This window comes from Corylus avellana, chromosome ca6 (assembly GCF_901000735.1).
Source record: "Corylus avellana chromosome ca6, CavTom2PMs-1.0".
In the NCBI taxonomy this organism is placed as follows: Eukaryota; Viridiplantae; Streptophyta; class Magnoliopsida; order Fagales; family Betulaceae; genus Corylus; species Corylus avellana.
In genome coordinates this window covers 7,827,235-7,850,384 of record NC_081546.1, presented here as the reverse complement: position 1 = coordinate 7,850,384, position 23,150 = coordinate 7,827,235, and the positions used below count along the sequence as shown (strand labels likewise).

Here is a 23,150-nt window from a genome sequence, read left to right as displayed (position 1 = left end):
ATTACTACTTTTTGGGAGAAAAAAATGAACAGTGGGTTGAGGTTCCTGCAACTGTGGTTTAGATATAGTATATTGGAGATCTATGTCAACAAACAATTTATTTATTTTTGCTATTTTATTCTTCTTGATAAGTAATAAATTTATTGAAAAAGAAAAGGTGGGGCCCAAGTACATGGGAGATGTAGAAGAGGTTCTCCTAAGAGATCACTATCTAAATTTTAAATGATCAAGAAAATGTAAAAAGGGTAGAAAGAAAATATCTTGGTTGGTGGCCCATTAGCTTCTTCACTACCTGTGCACATTGCACCGTTTAGAAATCAAAATGCATTAGTCAAAAATTGATTATGGGAGTTTCAACCAACAAATATTGAGTAACAAACTATGCTTAGTGAAGGGGGGAATATTTGTCAACATCAAAACATTGAAAATGACACTGTTATTTAGTTTATTTTTGATAAGTGAAATGACAGTGTTATTTAGCGATGCAAGTCAAATAGGTTTGATATCTATTGCCAATGCCATTGTCTTTTGCTTCCTTCTTCCTTTTTCAAATTATTTTTTATTCTTCATAATGGCCTTAATTATTGACGCAAGTTGCCTTATTATCTGTACATGCAGGGAATTCTAGTCCAAAACGCAATGAAATATCTACATCAAGGTAAAATAGATATGTATTAATGTATATATGTATGTTAGCTATTCCCACAGGTGCTTTGCTGCAATTTGCATGTGCACATTTATTTACATTGTTAAAATTTTACTAATTAACACAAACGGGGAAGCAATAAGGTTTTCAACAAGATTTGCATGGATATAGTTTGGTACAGAGCTTCAGTTGCATGTCTAAGATCTTTAATTTGAACATGTCATATCTGAAAGTAAAGGCATTGTCAATCTGGTGGCATCCACGAAACTAAGAAGTAAGAAGACTATGGGACAATTGGATTTAATGTTTCTTGGAAGAACAAAAATTACAGAAAGGAGCACTTTCACCAAGCCATATATGGCTGTTAAAGTCTTAAAATATTAAGCAGCAAGCTACATTTTAAATTTTAGCCTCATTATTAGGTGTATATGTGAATGAAATGAAAGAGCCATTACAAAACCATCCCCTCTTGGTGTCAATTGAACTCTTGAAACATGATATCTAGAAAAATTCATTGCAAGGCATATATTTTTTCTTGCTAGATGGAGCCTTTCCATATTTATTGAAGACCCTTTTCATATTATTAGTTGCATGAACGATGATAAATTATCGATTCAGGAAATAGAAGTTTAAGAGCATGTAATATGTGGTAGTTAATCATTAACTACTGATAGTTAATCATTAACTACTGATAGTTTTTCTTATCAAAAAAAAAAAACTACTGATAGTTAATCATTGCCTCTTGATTATTATCAAGGTTCAATTGCCAGGGTGGGGGAATGGTGTAATTAATCGTTTGGATAGGAGTGGACATAAAGTCCTTTTTTCTTTTCAGCAAAGAAACTCGTCTTCAGCATTATAATTTCTAGAAAGGGCCTAAACCATTTGTTCGTTTCTTTATATCTTTTTTCCTTGCATACAACACAGTGCTGACATAGGGGCCTGTGGATGCTATGTTGCACAAATGACAGCAAACAATTAGATATGATGCTTGCTTGCTTGCTTCATACGCACGCAGGTAACCTGCAAGCAGCAATACTATTGTCTTTGAAAAATTCAATTAATAAAAGTGAACTGCATTAGTACTTGTCAAATGAGTCATTGAAAGATCAAAACCTCCTCCTCTTGGTCCTATGTTTTTTACAACTTTGTGGCCAGGATAAAGATTTATTCATTAAAAAAAAAATTGTGGCCAAGATAAAAGTTTTCAAATATGTTTAATTTGGAAATATAATTTCATTTTCTTCTTACCAGGCTTAACACTGAAAGCATTGATGATGATCAACCAAGGATAGAAAAGCTGTCTTTGAAGAAAAAGGGAATCGGATCAGAAGCCAGAGCAGAACGAATTGCTAATACAGATTCGGACTTACAGCTGATGGGTGAAGCTGAACGAGGAAGGCAGTTGCAAAAACAGAAAAAGCGCAGAATTCAAGGACGTGAAGATGAAGTAAGTTATGAGTTAGTGGTTCTTATTTGTTTCGTCTCTCTTATCTCATCTTATTTCCTAGGTCCTTCCCTTTTGGCAAAAGCATTACAGCAAATGGTCCATCTGTGGACCGATGAAATATGCAAGTGATAGGAAATAATGACCTACAAATGACTAATAGAAACAAAACCAGTAGTCAAATATTGCCCATAATACTCAAACTTGGAATCAAGTGTGTGAGAAATGTCTTTTAATAAACTTCAACCACCTCAAGCGGAACCCTTGAGCTTTCTAAGTCTGTCCTTTCAATAAGTTTGCATGCGAGGAGAAAGAGGCTGGAAATTTCAAGATGTCATCAACATTTAGACTAATACCATTATGTTTCTCACTTGCTTGAGAGCATATCTATAACGATCCAAAAAAAAGCGCTAGCCACATCTGCACTATGACCCAAATATGACTAGTCAATTTGGAGCTTCCCTATAATTTCTTATAAAGTTCAGTTTCACCTAGTAATTAGGAAATGTGGAACTTAACACTGATGACTATCTTTTATAAACCACCAAACTCTATGTGGGCTACTCTTCATCTTCCAAATATGGAACCGGAGTGTTATAAGCTCCCCTTTTTAAACTCTTAATGCTCTTGTCAAGGCCTAGTCATGCAGTGTTCCAGTACCACATGGCTTGGCGTTATTAGGTGGTTCTGATACCATTTGCAATGACCCAAGAGAAAGCGCTAACCATATCTGGGCTATAACCTTAAAAGGACTAGTTAATTTAGAGTTTTCTTAAAATTTCTTATAAAGCTCAATTTCACCTAGTAACTAGCAATGTGAGATTTAGCATTCATGACTATCTTTTATAAACCACCCACTCTATGTGGGCTACTCCTCATCTTTTCAATATGGGATTAGGGTGTTACAATATCACTTTATGTTTGAGACATTTCCCCTGGGAAACGCTTGCCATCAATGGATGAATGAGTTGTTAAATATAAATTTAACCCTTTTGTTTTTTATCCCAAGTCTTTGGAAATTAGAAAATAGAAATTAACTTCCATATTTGAGATTTCCGTTTGATTTCTGAGATCAAAAGAAATATTGGATGTTAGGTTCATAACAATAATAATTTAGGGTTATAATTTTTTTCCCTTGTACTCTTAGGAACTATATGAACTGTAACTATTTTCTGTTGACCATAGTTTACTTTTATTAAATCATGGAATTTAATCTCTGGTAGTGGTTTAGAAAAAGAAAAAAGGAAAGTAGGGAAAGATGGGGGGGGGGGGGCTGGGTAAGAAATATCTTCTTATATGGAATTTGGGACTGTGTTGTCTGCATCATCTATAGGCCTCAGAAAACTTTAACTTGTGTAATTCTTTATATGCCCCTTATGTCGTTCTATGTTTATATAATTTCTTACCGGTTTCTTGTTTTGTCACTATTAGGTTCTAGCAAAACTTGAGAAGTTTAAGTCCACCATGTCTGGAAAACCCACGGACTCAGGTAGTGGGTCTGGAGATGGCAATGATGAATTATCTGACTGGGGAGCAGTTAAATTAAAGTTTGGCCCTGAACCTGGCAAGGTAAGCTTCATATATTTATATGCCATCTCCATTGTGAGTTCTTTTCAATTGTTCAAAGGGTTTCAGAAACCAGGTAGAATGAGATCATTCCATTTCTTTGCAAATAGCATTTGAGCACCTATCCTGTGGACTCATTCCAAAAAATATGGTCTCAGATCAGAAACAAAATCTGTGAATGGTTGTAGTTATTGAAATTAGCTGTGTTATATTTGGTGAAAACATTTTTCAGAAAATATTTTCTCCATTTTTTGGTGTTTGGTACATATAAAAAATACTAGTCAAAGGAAAATTATTTCCGACTTAACTGCAAATTTGCCCCTGTTGGGAGGAAAATGCTTACGCCTCTAAAGAAGCATAAGCCATTTTCAAAAACTTGTCTCCCCCTCTCTCCTCTGCCGCCATCTCCTGAGCCGTAACACCATTCACCCTCGCTGAGGAACCCAACTATCCCTGCCCCAGTGCCACCCTCCTTAGCCTCTTTGTGGCCATCTCCCTACCCTATCCCAACCTTCCTTCCTACAGCGGCTTCCACCCACACAATGAAACCTCGTTGTCCTCTTCATCGGGTGCCACTATTTTCTGATTGTAGCCTGACATCCTTCTTGCTCCATTGTAACCCCCTACCCCTCACGATTGCCCCGTTATCCTGTGTCCCAAAAAAAAAAAAACTCCCCTTTTCCCTTTAGGAATTTCCCCCTCCCCAGTTTGATTTCTGTTTTTTTTTTTTTGGGCAAATTACCCCCTTAATTACCAAGTGATTCAATTTTTTTCGGTGAACCATTTTATGCAGGACCGCATGTCTCGCAGTGATGACCCAAACGACTACGTTGTGCTTGACCCTCTTTTGGAGAAAGGAAAACAGAAGTTCAACCGGATGGTAGCCAAGCAAAAGCAACGAGAACGGGAATGGGCTGGCAGATCTCTTACTTGATCTCATATTTGCTGACTACGTAATTAAGCAGGCTTGTGAATATCCATAGACTACTGGAGGTGACGAGTTTGGTCTCGTGGCCGTTTGACTTTGTTAAGTAATTTTAGAGCTACAATGTTGTACAGATTTTTGAGTCATGCGGGAAAAGGTCCTGAGAAACCAGGGAAGCTTTAGAATTGAGATGCACTGATGCCTATCTCGTATAGTTTCATTTATTTTTTCTAGGAAACAGGGAGAACCGCAAAAAACAAATGCAATCTTTTGCTACGGCTCTCGTTTTCTCTGGTTTTGATCACCTTATTCTTCGTTGTAGTTGAATTTACATGGAAGGCAGTGGTATTGTTAGCATGCTTCAGGCAATCTGAGAGAAATACATGCTGTTAATTTTTTGTTTTTGTTTTTGTTTTGAAAGATAATGAAGTAAAATTAAGGGTGGACAAAATATCCGATTGCTGTCTACCAACTATCACCAAACCATTATCGACTTTTGGCGGTCGGTGGTTGGAATAAAAAAACTGTTTTGACACCAGTTCTGTACATGGTATAATTTTTATTTCATCGATTAACCGACTTTGGCCCTCAATAGGTTTTTCCATTACTTGTTTAGCCCGAAAGAAGTAAGTTTGGCGCATTATAAAAACCCCATAACTAATTGACTTAGAGCTTATTTTGGATTGCGTTTGAAAAATTGAGATTTTAAGTCAAAAAGAGCTTTTGGGCAAAAGTTTTATTTTTAAACTTTTGTCAAAAGTGCATTTTGGTCATTTTTAGGCTTTTTGGACTTTTAAAAGCGCTTTTAATTTTTTTATCAAACGAGTACTTTTTTTTTTCAAACAGGCTTTTTGAGTGTTAAAAGCACTTTTAAAGCCCTCAAACGTAATCTCAAACAAACCCTTCACTAAATAACATTTATCTGACTTAATTGAAATAATTGAAATTTATTCTTGTTGGTATGAATTAATTAACTTAACCGAATCGAAATGGATGAAAATACTCGTACCATCACCGGTTTTGACCGAATACCCAATATAGGCAAAATTGGAATGCCCGGCCCCAGCAATTAGATTTTATTGAGGCGGCATGAATGTACTTGGATTTTGGCCAACCCCACGAAATTCAATGAATTGCGTTACGATTGGTCTAGGAATTGATGACAACGAGGATCCACAACTGTCTCGCCAGTTTAGACCTTTTCTAAGGAATTATATATTATTGTGTCTTAAACAAACAAAAAAAGAAAAAGAAAAAAGGAATTATTATTGCGTCAGCATGACAACGCATCCTTTGCCAACATCTTCCTCGTTGACCGCCAACGTGTCATACTTGTGAAGACTTGAACAACACCTTCGGCTTCTCAATGGAGAAAAAGGGTTTTGATTTGTACACCTAACATGTGAATGCTTTTCCGCCGACCTAAAACAATCGTTGAAAACAAGTTTCGAATCAGGAATTTTTCTTTTTTTTTTTTTATTATTAAATTATAGGAACTAAAATATGAATGAGATGCCGCCATGACCCCCCCTTTTAACTCTGACTAATTAAAAAAACATAATTTTTTATTTTAGCTTTTATGAATGTTTTACCAAACTAATTGATATAGATTATGCCTCGTATTAGATAAATATGTATGCACAATGAAAAGTATTAGGGAGCCAAACAAATGAATTCAGAAAAATTTTTAAACTGACGTGATAGACACGTTAATTTGAAATTTTTTCCAAATTTATTTGTTTAGTTCTCTTATACTTCTCATGCACAATAGGTAGGTTTAATAGCCACGTTTATTTGAATTGGTAATCAATCTTGAAAGAAACCCAAGTAGCACGTTTTTCTTTCATTCTAATCGACGACTTGTATTATATGTAGCTTTAATTTGTTGATGGATATTCCAGTCTCTTGGGGGTCTCAATCAGAGAAGTACCTTATAACAAAAAAAAAACACATGATTTTTAGCTCTTCAACAATGAAAAAATTCAGAAACCCAATTAATATATCTGAATTTGTATTTATATTTATATATAGAAAGAAGTAAAGAGAAGCAATTACTATGTTGCAGGCTAAGGAACAAGAACCGTATAAAACAAAAATGTAAATCTTATTGGGAAAAAGTTAAAGCCATGGCCACTGGGTCTGGATGGATGACGCCGATGACGGAGATCCAGCACATGCATGGAGAAGGTTAACCCTTTTTCTCTCTCGAGGAAAAGACGGAGATAGATGAGCTTCTTTCTTTTTTTCTTTTTTATTTTTTCTTTTATCTTTTTTACTGTACTTTGTTGACTTTTTTTGTATCCAGCCATGTTTCACGCACGGTCAAAGAGGTGCGTATATTGTTGAATTTTGTATCCTCAAGGAACGGGCCATGTACAGGGAATGTCATCATCAAGTCCCCTTCCTTTATTCGATGAATGCTATTTATTTGAAGAAAATTTACTTTTTTCTTTTTTTAGAAAACACATATATTTTTTTTCAAATTAGTATCTCTTTGTCTGATGTCTCTCTCAAACTATTAATTTTGTTAATATTTCTTTAAATTATTAAAATAATTTTAATATCCTCCAATTTTCTAAAATCAATGTTGATATATAGTTAGAATGGATTCAAAAAACGAATTTGACAGTAATGGTTATTTTGGCAATTAAAAAAAATTAAATATTTACCATTTTTAATTATAAATACTAAATTTAAACTATATATATATATATATTAAAGTGATCGAACCACCCTTCATGCCCTAGGGTTGTTTGCGACTAAGGGTGGTCAATCAACCCCAAGAGTCCATGACCCTTTTTAAAAAAGAAAATAATAATAATAATAATAATTTCATTTAGTTTAGTTTTTTATTATATATTTTTTTTATAAAATTAAAGATATTATATAAAGAAAAAACAGAGATCCATCCAAGCTGACGGGGAGATGTATCAAACTATCACGCTTGTTATGATGCTTTATTGAAAATGATTGGTAGTCGATGGAACTTTTTTATATTTTTTCCCTTTCATTTTATAAGTTCTTATCAATTCAAAAATTAAATTTTTACTATCATATCATCTCTCATGTATGTATGGGAGTTGTGTAACAAGAGATGATGTGGTGGGTGGGCGATGACAACCTCATAACCATCTGGCAGGATCACTGGATCCCGACACCATCAACATACTCCATTCAGTCACCAATGCGTGTCCTAGACCGTGATATGAAAGTGAGCGTGCTCATTGATGACTACTAAATGGTGGAATATACCATTGCTTCAGCAGATTTTCTCCTCAGAGGAAGCAACAACAATCTCCCATATCCATGTATGCCCGACACAGCAAAGTGACCGGTTGATGTGGGTTGGAGCGAAGAATGGAGATTTTTCTGTCTGCAGCGAATATCATGCGGCAAAAGGTCAAGTAGAGGAGTCGTGAGGAAGCTGTTCGAACTTGGCACCTAGGTCACATTTGTGGAAGAAAGTTTGGCAAGTGAGGGGCCCCAAAGTGGTTAAATCTTTCTTATGGAAAGAGTCTTAACAATATTCTAGCTACCAAGGTCAATCTCCACAAAAGAGGGATAACCAATGATTCCTTATGCCTAATCTGTGGACTATAGTCTGAGGCAGTGGGCCACATAATATGGAGTTGCCCATCCACCAGTAACGCTTGGCTAGAATGTGCTTCGCCGATCGAGAAGTGCCAGAGTGGAGAGGATAATTTCATAAATTTTTTTGAAATGCTCCACGACAGACTCGGGGGGGACGACATGCCGTTGGTGGCTTGCATATATAGACTGATATGGATGCGACGCAATACGGTCGTGTTTGGAGGTGAGTTCAAGTCCCTATCAACGTTACTTAGAAGCACCAAGGATCAAGTAGACGCTTTCAATAAGGCAAGACTCTGACCTGAGCCAAGCCTTTAAGCCAGAGCTATAGAGGTGATTGTTTGGCAAAGACCAAGACACAGATACCTCAAAGCAAACTGGGATGCGGCTATAGACAGGGGTGGACAAAGAATGGGAGTGGGACTGGTAGTACGTGACCGCGAGGGGAGGGTGGTTGCAGCGTTATGTGCCCCCAAGCCTTACGTTCATGATCCCACGGCTGCTGAAGCCTTAGCTGCATGGCGCTTGGTGGAATTCTGTATACAACTGGGTCATGACAAGATCATCTTGGAGGGCGATTTCTTGGAGGTAGTTCAAGCTTTCCACAAAGAGTCTCATTGTTGGGGAAGGTACGAACATATTGTGGATGATGCGAAAGCACTACTTGACTCATCCGCCCAGTGGGTGATTCAACACGTAAGGCGATCAGCCAATGCCGCAGCCCATCACTTAGCAAAATCTGCTTTACACGTCGGTGAAGAGCAAGTTTGGGTTGGCGAATGTCCTAGATGTATTCACGAAATTGTACTTGCTGAGCAAGAGAGAGTTTGATTTATGCAATATATGATTTCCACTTCAAAAAAAAGTTAAATACTTACAAATCATTTTTTTTTAAAAAAAAAAAATTGATTTATATCAACCAACAACTGTTACAAGTGCACTCACAAGTCACAACAACGACAAAAGCACGGGAACTAGTTTGAGACTAGGGAAAGCCATGGCAGAAAGTCTCCAAATACATTTAATAACATAATTACCACATCACTTCATCGATTAGGCATATTTGATTAGAACATTAAAAAATATTGAACAATTATAAATTTTCAACTAGTTAATTTCTGAATAAGTATACAAAAGAAATAAAATAAACATATTTTTTTTCATGACAGAATAACATTTTTTGAAACTTAGTTTCATGTTTTATAAGGTTGCTATCTTGGCATTAAGACTTATATATATATATATATATATATATATATATATATATATATATATATGTTAAGAAAGTATATGCATATTTTAAAAAATTGATTAAAAATACATTTTCACAAATTTATGAAAAAAAAAATATCGCATAGAATATCACCATATTGCTTCCAAACTTTTTTTTTTTTTCAAGAGAATAAAAGAAATTCATATCCATCAAACACCTCCGAAAACTATTCAAGCTTGCAATTTCCGCATCTAAATGGTAGAGAAAACATACGATGACCATGAAAGTCAAGTCGACTCTTCCATCTTTTTTTTTTTTCTTTTTTTTCTTTTTTTTCTTTTTTGAAAAAAAAAAAAAAGAGAAAGTTTTAGTCTTCCATCGTTTATTCCTAACGATTCAACTCTAGGGAAACCATTAAAGATACTCATGATTTTTTTTTTTTTTTAATTATTATTTCCTTAAGCTTTACTTACAATGCATGTGTTTTATTTCGAGTAATGCTGTGGAAACTAATAAATATATAAAATAATAGTATTAGAAACTATATTTCTATTTCCCAACTATTTCAGAATAACATGGTTTTACACACTGGTCAAAAAGTAGCGTACATTATTGAATTTTTGTGACATCGAGTAACGAATTGTGTCAAAGAGTATCATGTGTGTCCTCCCTCAAATCCAATACTTACAAATCTTTTCTTTTCTTTTTTTTTTTTTTTCTCTGAGAATTTCTATGCTTTAAATCAACCAACGGCAGAGTGTTAGATCTACCTTCAAGATCGGAATTCAAATGTATTTTTATCTCGCAACTATTTCAAAATAACGATATGGTTTGACACACTGGTCGAAAAGTAGTGTTATGTGCGTCCTCCCTCAAATCAAATACTTACAAATCTTTTTTGTTTTTTCTCGGAGAATTTCTATGATTTAGATCAACTAACAGCAAAGTGCCAGAGCTACCTTCAAGTTCGGAATCCATTTCAAATGAAGATTTTTTAAAAGACATTTCAATATTAATTTCATATAGTCCATTAGATGCACCAACTTTAAATCATAATCATGAAATTGATGGTATCAATTTCATCTTAAATGAAAAGGATCGACCAGGGAAAGTCATGGCCCAAAGTCTCCGAATACATTTAATAACATTACTAAGTCACTTCAATAATAAGTATTATGTAGAAATCTAAATACAAACAACTTAAATGATATATCTAAATAAATTACTTAAAAAATATCTCATAGAGTATCACCACATTGCTCAATTTCAAAATAAAAAATACAATATATATATATATATATATATATATATATATATATATATATATATATATTTCCTTTCTCTATCTTAACATAATTTAAAAGCAAAATATCAATTATTTGTAATTAATTATAAAGTTCAACAAAATTTAATTTATTTGTAATGACCTAATAGATAGAAAACCCTACAAAAGAAATTCATATCCATCCAAGTACTCCTCCAAAAACTAGTCAAACTTGCAATTTCCTCGTCTAAATGGAAGAGAAAACATACCATCGGTGACCATTAAAGTCAAGCCTTCCATTTTTTTTATTCAATCTCCTTATGTTTGAACTCTAGGTAAACCATTAAAGATCAAACTCATCGTTTTTCTTCTTCTTCTTCCTCTTTCTTATTATTAATTCCTCAAGCTTCATTTACAATGCACGTGTCGTGTTTTGAGTAACGTTGTACAAACTAATAAATATACAAAAAAGTCTATACGCAACAACAATCTTAAGAAGTTGGCTCAACTAGTAAAGATTATAGATTTGGTGGGTTGCTTCTCATCAAGTCTAAGATTTGAATTCCCTTAAATGCAAATAACTCTTTCAAGTCCTATCTGCCACGAATATATATATATATATATATATATGGGAAACCTTATACGGTCAGAGTTTGTCGTAGTAAGTAACTCCAGTCCTCATTCCTTATAAAACTTGCTAGATTAATAGGAATGATCTAGAAATATGAGAGAACTTTTTTTTCCTTTTTTAAAAAAAAATTATTAACAAATGGAGCCAATTATATTATTTGTTTTGTGACAAAAGTCTCATAAAAGAAGTAATCGATAGCTTCATAATTAATTAATTAATTTTTTTTTAACAAAGAATTGGGATATAAGTAATAATAAATACAAGAGTTGGGGGATTTTGGTCAAAAAGATGATGGAGAAGAAAAAGACCCCAAAAGTATTCTACATATGAGTTCCCTTCCCCCCAAAGGCCACATAATTCATAATTGGCCGTTGATCTTGCGTTTTTTGGTCCATTTCGTTGACTATGGAAATCAGCATCATCGAGGCCCGCGGGGATTCGAGATACCTGGATCCACTTTTGGCCCACCACTCTATTTGGCAACCCCAACACTTTCCGTAAATTCTCTCACAACCATCAAAAAATAGGTGAATGTGAATATTACACCCTTCATTCTTCCCAACTTGCCACGATAGCTTGGGATTTTCAGCCAACCCTTTTTTTTTTTTCAATTATTAGAAATTTGGGATTACTTTGTTAAAGGGTTTTGGCAAAGCCGCAAAAGGCAAAGGTAAAGGAAACTTTCTTTTTCATTTTTTTAATACCCTTTTACTTTATACATCACATCGATTACTTTTATTATTATTTAAATAAAAAATTTACTACAATTTTTTTTTTTTTTTTACACCAAACATTTTTACTTTTTTATTTTTATTTTTTTACATTAATTAATTTTTGCTACAGCATTGAACCGAAACCAAAACGAAATTATTTACCAAACAAACCCTAGGTGAATGTAAATATTACACCCTTCATTCTTCCCAACTTGCCACGATGGCCTGGGATTTTCACCCTTTTTTTTTTCTTCGAATTATTAGAAATTTGGGTAACATAAATTTTAGAAAGTAAATTTTATTTGAGATTTTTTTATATAAATTGTCTAAATTGTTAGTAATTTGAACAAAAAAATTGTTAAAAGAGCTCTCACATAACAATCATGATCTCCTACCAGTTTTTTAAAATTGAAAAATTTTAAATCACGTAACCTAAGCCGTTTTAAGGCATAAACACTTGAAAAATGCTATTTATTAAAAATGTTGCATGTTATCGAGGCAACCAAAAAGAAAAATTCCTCCAAAAATGCTTCATTTTCACTTTGTAGAACGCTTCTTCTTCATAAAATCAAAAGATAATTTTTGGTTAAAAACTTTTTTGCAATATAGAGAGTAAGAACCTGATAAAAATATACTAAATTCTCAACTGCGGCATATTACATTTTTAATAGGTGACATTTTCAACCGTTTCGATACTTAAAAACGATTAAAATTACATAATCTAAGTATCTATTATTTCTTTAAAATTATAAAAGACTTAAATAATATGGCCCTAATAAGAGTAATGCTTGAGATAAATTAGAAAATAAAAATCCTACGTGTAGCATTACTTGTCCAAATTAATAAATACAGAGACAAAATAAAAATTTATTTAAAAAATACAACTCCTGCTGAAAATATCCGAAAAAAATAAATAAAAAAATGAAAAGAGAGTTTCAAAAATCCAAAACCGCGTTATCCCAAGTCACCGTCCCATACCTACCGTCAGCACTCACCACCTCCCCACATGTACTATTCTACACACTTCCCCCGAACCGCGTTCACACCTATACATATAACTGGATTTTATTCAGTGGGTTGGTGGTCCATGGCCTCTCGTGAGCCTGCATTGTCTTTGTCGCAATAATTTTAAGATTACTATGGTCTCTAAGGTTTCTCATGATATATAAATTTATCTCCTAATTATGAATATTTAATCCTTTTTTATTTTTTTATTTCATTTCATCATGGCTTTTTTTTTATCGGCATTGGATTATCGGGAAAATGTGTATTAAAATTGATACAAATTATATGTTAGAATCCTCATTTTTCAAAACTAATTTTTCTTTTTTTTTTTTTTTCTTTTTGATGAATAAAACTAAATTTTCAATTAAGCAATACTTAGTAGAAATATATTTATATTTTCAATTAAGTTAAATACAAATACATTTAACTTAATAAAAAAATTTAAAAAGAAAATTTGAAAATGCCTCCCTTTAGTCTATTCATGGGTCCATCCCTGACTAAATGACTTTTAAGTTGTTACAAATAACTCTCGATTTTCAAAAGTAATAAATAATTCGTTCGTGTAACAAATGATTCATTTCATACAAATTTTGTCGTTTTTCCTTTGAAATTATTATGAATTATAATTCTACTCTAAACATTATTCAGCTACTCCGTTCACCCCCCTCTAATCGACCTGAGAGATGGTTGAACTGCTCCCAACAACGGTCTCAATTTTTTTTGGGTAGTTTTTTTGAAATAAAAATTTATTTCATAGTAATTCACTTAAAAAATAGTCGTAACGTGTACGGAATGAGTTGTTTGTTATAAAAGGATATTACAGGGTAATATTTGTCATTTTAAAAATATTTAATACACTTCAAAAAGAAAAATGGACTAATTTAATAATTTAAAAAAAGAAAGAAAAAAAAATTGTCAACAATGATTTTCAACGGGGGATGGGGTCTACATTAACGACAATGGAACGCAACGCACATCATAAAAACGGTAAAATAATATATTGTATACAACTCGACGTCTCTAACATCCCCATTTGTCTAATCACTCAATCTTTTGTTCACACATATAATCATACAGTTGACAGGCAAAGACTAAGACCTTCCCCTCTCCTTCCTTCCTTGTGGGCATCATCGTCGTCTATATGAAACTCCCTTTCTCTCTCTCTCCCAACCCCATAACTCTTCCCCCATATCTCTACACCTTCGCCAAGCTCGCTTTACCAAATGAATGATACCAACAACGCCAGGAAGCGGCAGAGAAAAGATGACGACGGGGACAGTGACGCCGATAAACAACCCGACAAGAAGAAGGATTTGAAGGGTATTCTTACCTCCTTGTTGTTGTTTGAGGAGCAAGAAAAGCGGGACCAGGAAGAGCTCGACAGGGCATCCAAGGAGGAGAAGCAGTTGTTCGAGTCAAGCCATAAGAATAAGACCAAGGCCATGGTTGAGTATTACTCCAATCTACAAGACTATTACACCGAAGCCGAGGAAGTAGAGCGGGGCAAGAGGAAGAAGTCCCGGCTCGTGGCCGGTGCGGTGGCCGTGGCTGTCGCGGACTCTGCCTCCGATGGGCTTGAGAAGATCGATAAAACAGAGAAGCGTGGAAGTAACAGCGGTCATCACCGGAGATTGTGGGTCAAGGACAGATCGAAAGCTTGGTGGGACGAGTGCAACAGCCCGGAATATCCCGAGGAAGAGTTCAAGAAAGCCTTCAGAATGGGGAGGGCGACATTCGATATGATTTGCGAGGAGCTCAATTCGGTCATCGCCAAAGAGGACACGACTCTCCGCAACGCGATTCCGGTTTCCCAAAGGGTGGCCGTGTGTTTGTGGAGGCTGGCCACCGGCGACCCACTTCGCCTCGTCTCCAAACGCTTCGGCTTGGGCATATCCACCTGCCACAAGCTGGTTCTCGAGGTTTGTTCCGCAATTCGGACGGTGCTGATGCCTAAATACTTGCAGTGGCCGGACGACAACGCGTTGAGGAAGATCAAAGACGAATTTGAATCCATTTCGGGAATACCCAATGTGGTGGGGTCTATGTATACCACGCACATACCCATCATTGCGCCCAAGATCAGCGTGGCGGCTTATTTCAACAGGCGCCACACGGAGCGGAACCAGAAGACGTCATACTCGATCACGGTTCAAGGAGTTGTCGACCCAAGAGGAGCGTTCACGGATGTGTGTATTGGTTGGCCTGGGTCGATGCCTGACGACCAGGTGCTTGAGAAATCTGCGCTTCACCAAAGGGCCAGCGGCGGGCTTCTTAAGGGCGTGTGGATTGTTGGGAGCTCAGGGTACCCTTTGATGGACTGGGTTTTGGTGCCTTACACGCATCCCAATCTGACTTGGCCGCAGAATGCGTTCAATGAGAAGATTGGGGAGATCCAAAGGGTCGCCAAGGACGCGTTTGGGAGATTGAAAGGTCGGTGGTGTTGCTTGCAAAAGAGGACCGAGGTGAAACTTCAGGACTTGCCTGTGGTGCTCGGAGCCTGTTGCGTTTTGCACAATATCTGTGAATTGATGAATGAAGATATGGACCCAGCTCTGCAGTTTGAGCTTGTTGATGATGAGATGGTCCCCGAGGCTCCTTTGAGGTCGGTAAGCTCCATGAAGGCTAGGGATGCCATTGCTCATAATATTTTGCACCATGGAATCGGTGGCACTCGTTTTGTGTAGTGAAAATAGTTGGTCTTTTGCTCATTCATTCTCCTAGTTGTTTTATACAAGTCATTCATCATTATGTTGTACAAGGTAACCATAGTTGTCCCTTCCCTTCCACAAATGGGGATGGTTGTAGTCTTCGTAGGCTTAATTTATACTTGAAACATCACAGATTCACAGTGACATGTCTTAACTTGGTTCCATACTTCCAATTACCAAATAAGAGATTCATCATTAATAGAATTCAGCAACTTGCTATTCTTTTGTGGCATTCTTTTGTAAAGCAAGATTCCTCCTATATATGGTCTTTCTTTTAAGTTTGATTGACAATGCTTTTCATTTTTCTTTTATGCATATGCATCTTCTGATTTAGACTAGCAAGAGACTAGCAGATGACTACTTCTTGATTTGATTGCATTGCATGTTACTGAGTGTAGGTTGGAAGTGGGAAAATTTCTTCACTTGATGTCTAGTGCCTAGACCTTGTCTTTTGTTCGATGCTGAGTATTTCATGATCTGGACACAAAAGTTTAACCATTTAAATTAGTTAATTTTATTGGTAGAATTGATGCTCAGAGTTTAAAGAGAAGTTCATTTAGAGGATAAAATGTTGTAGTTTTTGGATTAACTTGTACAATGGGAAATCAATCTTTGGAACCATCACAAATTGTTAAGAGAACTGGCATGGAAGTTGATATATTCAGGGCTACCAACAGGTTACAAAGATGCTTCATGTGATTGTGTTGCGTTTTTCCACTATTTTTTCTTTTTTTTTTTTTTTTCTGAATAATTTTAGAAGTCACTCTTGTGTCTTTCTAAAAGTGAGGTAACTTTTAAAATCACCACTTAATCAAAATTCAATAGTGATCAATCACAAGTTTAATCTCAATTTTAAGAGTCAAATTATTCTTGGAGTTCTTGGAGGGACACGAGAGACTTTTACCATTAGTTCTCACACACAAGCACTCATTACTTTGAATTCCTATAACATTATTCTTGTACTATATATGTGAATATAAATAGAGATCTCATCTAAAACAGACCTAGATCGTTAGATATTCCGCAGTTTTTTAACGGTTCAGATTTAATTCTAAGTTAACGAAAGAGAATTAAACTAAACTAACCATTAAAAAAACCATACAAAATTTCCATTAATTTTTTTTATAACACTTGAGCCAAATCCTAAACACAATATACCTGTGTTTCTGTGCATTTTGGAATATAGCAATTGTTTAATTTTGGTTACTTCCATCTCTTTCTTTGCCTATTAAGTCAAGATTATTAATGATGACACCCTAAATAGCCCTAGTCATTTTGCTGCCTAAAGTAATAGGCAACTTTCCTGCCACAACAGAGTGACAATAACCCATAAAAGAGTGTTTAATATGATTTACTTTTTTGTTTTTTGGGGGAGCTAAAGTTAAGTGAGGTCACATATGCAATGATCAAAGAATTTACATACATATCTCTCTCAAGCTCCAATCACCTTCTTTTATAGTTTAATTTGTAATTCATCTTGTTCTCTCCCCAAATTGGTGGCATGAACCATGCCACAATCTATGAAGTGGATAGGCCTACTATAAGCGACAAGAAGGAAAAACAAAATCATATATCCCTCAATAACTTAGCCTACTATAATAATATTGCATAATGTGGCATCTAAAAAATAATTTGAAAATAATTACAATGTGTTGAATAAAAAATATATAAAGAATTTGTAAAATTGATTATTAATTCCGGCCAAAAGGTGAATCCTCCGAGCATGGAGAGTCGTTACTAATTAGGTTTTTATATTCAAGTTTTACTAATCATGCTTCTTACTTTCTACATAAGCAACTGTAATAAGTATTGTCAATAAAATTTTATTAGTGATACATGCATTTGAAATAAAAAATAATTAAGTGTTTTTACATAATTTAATATGTCAATTGGAGAACGTTCTTTTATTTGTAAAATTTCTTTTAAAATTTCTAGTTTTAAAAATAAATCTAAACAATCAGTATCATAATAGATATCATGTTCTAGAAAATCTTTTAAGATTAAGACAATTTTTTGCAAACTCTCATCGTCAAGGGCCTGAATTGTGGATTGTTGGAAAATTATCGAATTGGAGGAGATGAGAAGATTTCAATTTTCGAATAAGACTTGAAGGGAAAAATAAAGATAAAAATGGAAAGTTATAAAGAGTACTGAATTGTACTAGAATAAAATAATAATAAAAAAAAATAAAAAAAAAGAGCTGGACATTGAAGAATTTTTTAGCGTTTAATTATGGAAAATGTTAGGTGTTCTTCTAGTGTTTTCCTGGTATCCTCCCAACTGTGATGTGGCTTTTAAAATCACCAATAGACTAAAAGTCAATAATGATAATCTCAAATTCAACGATAATTTCAAAAGACACATCACAATTGAGAAGACACTATAAGAACACCTAGCATTTTTCATTAATTATATTTGCTGCACAATGCAAATATGAGAATTTATGCACTTCAAAGAATTTTCATTGTTTTCTTAGCATTTAATTCAAATTGACATCGGAGAAAAAAGGTATGCACCTTGAAGACTTTTGAGGAATGTGAAAATAAGACTTAGGGGGTGTTTGGCAAATGGGATGGCCTAAACACTGTAGTTGATGTAAATTGATGTGAAAAAAAGTAAGAATATTTGGTATAAAAAAAAAATGAAAAAGTGGTATGGAAAAGTGAAAAAGTTTTGTTTTGTAGTGATTTTTTTATTTGAATAATAATAAAAAGTGAATGATTTAATATTAAAAGTGAAAAAGTTAGAATGTTTTGATGTTGATTTTTTTGGGAAATGGTGATGAACAGGGTTTGGGCCAACCCCATCCCCATTACCAAACAAAGCCTTAGAAATGTGAACAAAAGTAGCACTTTTCTAGAAGTTATCAACATCGAGACTTTTCATAAATGTAAATACTTAGACTTTCAATTAGTAATTTTTTTCCGACCTTAATTCGAGGCTATTTATTAACGTTTTACCATATTAGAACATTAAACAATTCTTTTAGAAAGAACTTTTATTTTACAATTACTAATTAGAACCTTGTTTTATTGGGGAGCCTCAAATGACTGCCTACGTCGCCCGTCTTGCCTCCAAGATATAATCATCCAAAGTGAGTCAAAGTGATAATTTTCGTCCAAACCATGCACTATGGTCCGGTGCTAGATCCCTATAATTTGTTTCAATTAAAACTGTTACGAACCAAAGTCCATAACGGGATAAATTAGGTTCTAAGAAAACCTAGACGTTAGATTTTGAGAGAACCTAAACCTTTCAAACATAAAGTTTGTGATTAATTATTTTCATGCCTTCATTCTTAGCATAACCACCTTTAAATTGAGAATTTATTGCTTATTACATATATGAGAGCTAGGGCTGAGTCAGCATCTCTTATTGAAATATAAATTAGAGTTGAGTTATTAAAACTCTTACATGAAACTAAAAACTAACACAGAAATATAGACAAATCTAAATAAAATAAACTACTGAAAGACATGTATAGATTTGGGGACTAAAGGACTGTAACAAAAACTCTTAGCATTTTACTAAGGCATAGTCAATCCCACACCTCGATACATCTCTTCGTATACATGTTGTATTACGACCTCTCTAGAATTATTTTATACCGATGTTGAGAGACAATACTTTTACATGGTAAAACAATTGAATCTTTTGTTTAGTGACACGTGGCATAATGCTAATAGGCATTAGGACTACTCAATCTCCACGAGGTGATCTTTCAGATGAGCGGCACCATCCGTACCACCAAACAAAAATCAGGCTAGATCATCAAAGTCACTCTCGGCGACGGGACTTCCTACACCATCTCCAAGACTAGGTTTCATTGCTTTATATGTGGAAACATACAGAAATGGTAAGTCCACGACTTAATTAGTAAACCCTCGTAAACATGGTAATGCTATAAACCCTCTTTTAATGCAAGTCAAAAGTAAAACATTACATGCAACAATTTATCATCTTTGAAATAAGGCAAAAAAATCATACCAATGCATTACACCGATCATACGGTCGTGAAATGGGCTCAAGCCAGCAACATCTTTAGGAGCATCATTGGCATAAAACTTACAGCTGCACAACCCTGTCTTTTCGCAGAATTGACTTCAAATATACAAGCATGATATAATATTCCATGTACCATACTACAATGAATAATCACATAACATTCTTAATTAATTCTTCAGGAAAAGTATATCCGACTACAAAAAACTGTTAATTTTTAAAATGATAGTTTTCTTCTAAACTGGGGTAGAAAATTTCTTCTAACCTAGTCTATAAAATTGTCACGTGTCTCTTGAGCATATAAGAAATACATGCTTTCTAATAGCATTAAAAGAGTTAAATGAAATTCAATTTAAAAAAATCATGTGTTTCTCGCATGCTATTAAAAAAAAGCATATGTTTCTCACATGATAATAATGACATGACAATTTTATAGACAAACTGTCCTTTTTAAAATTGTCAAATATCTCAGCACAAATTTTACTTGTATAACTACAACGTTGAAGCACCAGAACAAATGATCAAGAAAAATCAACCACCACCACACAATTATACACATGACAAAGGTCAAGCTTTGACAAAACTGATTTTAGTTCAGAATGGACAAGCATTTTTCTTTTAGCAATTGTAATCCCAGGATCAGGTACTTGTGGTCAGCGTGGGACCGCATTGCGTTCCTCATCATGATCAGATGGTTGGCGGAATGGAAAATGTGCAAATTGGATGCTCAAGGCAGAAGAGTCAGGTTTCTTGTCATCAAATTTGTAACCTGAAGGAAATCCCACATTTTGCAGCGTGATTAAATGATGCATTCACTGATGGCTTTATATTGATTGAGAATTTTCAGATATCAATTGTATTACGCATGATACAACAAGTACATTACCAGATTAAAAATCAAACATCTAAAATAAAGTAACCCAAAATTTATTTTATACAACAAAGAGATGTTCTGTTTCCTTGTTCCATGATCTCTTAAAGCTTCCAAGGAATAAAAGGCTATCCCCACAAGTATTAGCAGTTTTACATCTCAAATGATCATAAATTATTATATATGACTTACCTTGAATAGCTTCCAGGGCAGTCAGAGCACATTTAGAGTCAGCAAACTCCACAAAGCACAAAACCTTAGCCTTATCTCCACTCTGCCATGAAAAAAGAATCAAAAGAAGATGCCATGAAAATGTTTTATTTTCAAAACATGTGTAGCAACATTAGCTATTCACCCTGAAAAGAAAATAATGACAAGAAGATATGCACAAGAGAATTGCTTGGATATATGCAATGACAATTGTGACATGAACAGAAAATCTGCTAATAAGCTGAAACCCAGCAGTTGTAAAATATGATAATTATAATAGAGGCCTAGGTGACCAAATTAGCAAAACTTGAACAGATCAAATGACTGTCTCTAATTAGATCTTCATTCTTGTCTAAAGAATAAATGAGCAGAACTTCTCAGGAATGTAAAAAAACGTCAAACATTACTTTCTAGGATTTCTTGTGATTTACCACATTGGACTGGTTTCAAATAAAAGGAAATCAAGTTCTTAAAAAATATCGCCAAGTAGACTTAATAATCATTGGATTCTATTCTATTTTACGCAACAACAAAACACAAACCTTTAGGCAAGCAACATAAGACAAATCAATGCTGCTAACTCTCACAGACACACACACACCAATATCTCTCCCTCTCTCAAACACATGCACAAAGAGGAAAAAAAGAAAAAAAGAGGATGATAACACTGAAGGAAGTTAACTACTCCTCATTTTTTCAATGCAACAAGAACAAAAATAAAAGAGCAACGTTGAACTTATATTTCGCACACAAGGTCAAAGGAATTTCAGTATTCAAGACTCAAGGGGGGAAAAAGTAAAGAAAGAAAATAGAAGAAGGTAAATCTGTAGACTTACACGTCTGGGCTCCCTGTGAATAACTTTAATATCTTTATAGCCAATAAATGGACGGAAAAGATCTATTATCATAAGTCAAGGTTCCAAATGACAGCAGAAAGCAATATAGCTAATTAATCTTCAGGAACATTTGCGTAAAAGCTCCATAACTCAGAAGGCACATTTCTAATTCTTGTTCTTTTTTCTTTTTTCCTTATCAAAAAGAAAGCACATTTCTTTCATTTAGAAACAGTTCTCACCAAATAATGAATGAAAACGTTATGCAATCAAAATTCTCACTGGTACTTGAATTCCTCTTGCAATGGTCCAATATAGCACTGAGAAGCAGAAGATGTCACGAAACAATAACATAGACATGCTTATGCACAAACACAATACAAAGGATACGACCCACTTCTCTTCTGGTACAGTCATTTGGAAGTTTATCAACAAACAGAACATTTGATTCCCTAGCTGGAACTGGGAAGCCATCACCGCTTCTCAAAGAGCTAGGTATTTCATTACTCATGGAACGAATTCCCGGACTAACGCCTGGTGCAACATCTCGTCCTTGGTTTGGATCTTCTAGAGGAGACGGGAAGCCATTAGTGCTAGCTACTGCCGTTACACCACCAAGACCAGGATCAGGACGAGCTCCAGCACCCGAAATATCATCAAAGTGATATGCACCAGGTTGCAATGAGTTTATCTGCACCTAAAGCCACACAAGACATATCTTTGTTACACATATTATAGATATAATAACTCAGGCCCTAGCTCTCATTTGCTTACATCTTTCTGCAGGAAATTTGAAGAAGCAGCAAGCAAATTAGTAGAGCCCAAATTCGGATAAGACGGCAATGGTGGTGCTTCAGCCGACAGGTAGCCAGGAAAGCTGGGCCTTGCAACACTGGATACTAAAATAAACGCCAAAAAAACTATGTTACTATCAATTGTACAACAATACACAAATAGAAAGACAAACTTGCATTCTATCATGAGGACAACATCAACTCTAAATTAATTTCATACCAGAACAGTCTAATTTACTATCAATTTGAACAATAATCATCACAGAAACCAATAGGGGTTCACCTTAAACGCATGTCCATCATACAAAGATAGAGCTTATAATTCAAGAAGTAACGCAAAGTTTGGATTCTGAGAATTTTAGAGAAAATAAAGGAAATATGCAAAGCTGAGTCCTATCTTGTTTGACTCCACTAACTAATCAAATTAGTTAAATTCCGTTTTCTTGGCAACCAAGCGGAGTGTGAGAAAATTATCCCTATGTTTCGAGAGGTTGAATAATCATGGGGTTTTATGAAATTTAGAATCAGTGGAATTAGGGTTACCTCTGTCCTCGGATGCACTGTATCTGTAGTAGGGATCCGCCATGGCTTCTATCAGCTTCAGCTACTCGTTGGAGCTTGGCCTAAGACGCCATTGATTGTTGCTATCTGTCCTCCGGTTCAAACGACACAGTTTTGACAGGTAAAAGGGCTTTGGCCGGTACTTCTGGTTACACTTCGGGACTTCGGTT

General features: G+C 34.8%; 3 protein-coding genes across 4 annotated transcripts in view; 2 read left to right on the top strand and 1 right to left on the bottom strand.

Annotated features, from left to right (window-relative positions):
• The window catches only part of LOC132184819 (peptidyl-prolyl cis-trans isomerase CYP57), a 9,993-nt gene extending 5,005 nt beyond the window's left edge, over positions 1–4,988 (top strand). The window contains exons 8-10 of the mRNA XM_059598592.1: positions 1,901–2,096; positions 3,525–3,662; positions 4,453–4,988. Of these exons, the coding sequence (XP_059454575.1) occupies positions 1,901–2,096; positions 3,525–3,662; positions 4,453–4,593 (475 nt within the window). The 3' untranslated portion in view covers positions 4,594–4,988. The remainder of the gene's footprint in view (positions 1–1,900; positions 2,097–3,524; positions 3,663–4,452) is intronic.
• A 9,057-nt stretch (positions 4,989–14,045) lies between these two features.
• On the top strand, positions 14,046–15,931 carry LOC132184208 (protein ALP1-like). Its single transcript, XM_059597749.1, has one exon. It carries the CDS (start codon positions 14,225–14,227, stop codon positions 15,683–15,685), a length of 1,461 nt encoding a protein of 486 aa, XP_059453732.1. The 5' UTR covers positions 14,046–14,224; the 3' UTR covers positions 15,686–15,931.
• Positions 15,932–19,861: 3,930 nt separating this feature from the next.
• LOC132184238 (RNA-binding protein 2-like) lies at positions 19,862–23,144 on the bottom strand. Of its 2 annotated transcripts, none has more exons than XM_059597793.1 (6): positions 22,963–23,144; positions 22,400–22,524; positions 22,016–22,322; positions 21,629–21,690; positions 20,775–20,856; positions 19,862–20,480 (listed from the first exon to the last, which is right to left on the bottom strand). In XM_059597793.1, the coding sequence occupies exons 1-6, from the start codon at positions 23,003–23,005 to the stop codon at positions 20,365–20,367; spliced, it is 735 nt and encodes a 244-aa protein (XP_059453776.1). In that variant the 5' UTR covers positions 23,006–23,144; the 3' UTR covers positions 19,862–20,364. The 2 variants fall into 2 exon arrangements, with proteins under 2 accessions (XP_059453776.1, XP_059453777.1); XM_059597794.1 differs by having other exon boundaries at positions 22,016–22,316.
• Positions 23,145–23,150: the final 6 nt, after the last annotated feature.

What these genes read in the sequence shown, in the direction of transcription:
- LOC132184208 (XM_059597749.1), top strand. Translation starts at nt 14,225, where the DNA reads ATGAATGATACCAACAACGCCAGGAAGCGGCAGAGAAAAGATGACGAC.
- LOC132184238 (XM_059597793.1), bottom strand. Translation starts at nt 23,005, where the DNA reads ATGGCGGATCCCTACTACAGATACAGTGCATCCGAGGACAGAG. An exon ending in CAAATTTCCTGCAGAAAGAT is followed by an intron (nt 22,323 to 22,399) that starts GTAAGCAAATGA and finishes GTGTGGCTTTAG; the next exon opens with GTGCAGATAAACTCATTGCA. An exon ending in TGCCCTGGAAGCTATTCAAG is followed by an intron (nt 20,481 to 20,774) that starts GTAAGTCATATA and finishes GATTTCCTTCAG; the next exon opens with GTTACAAATTTGATGACAAG.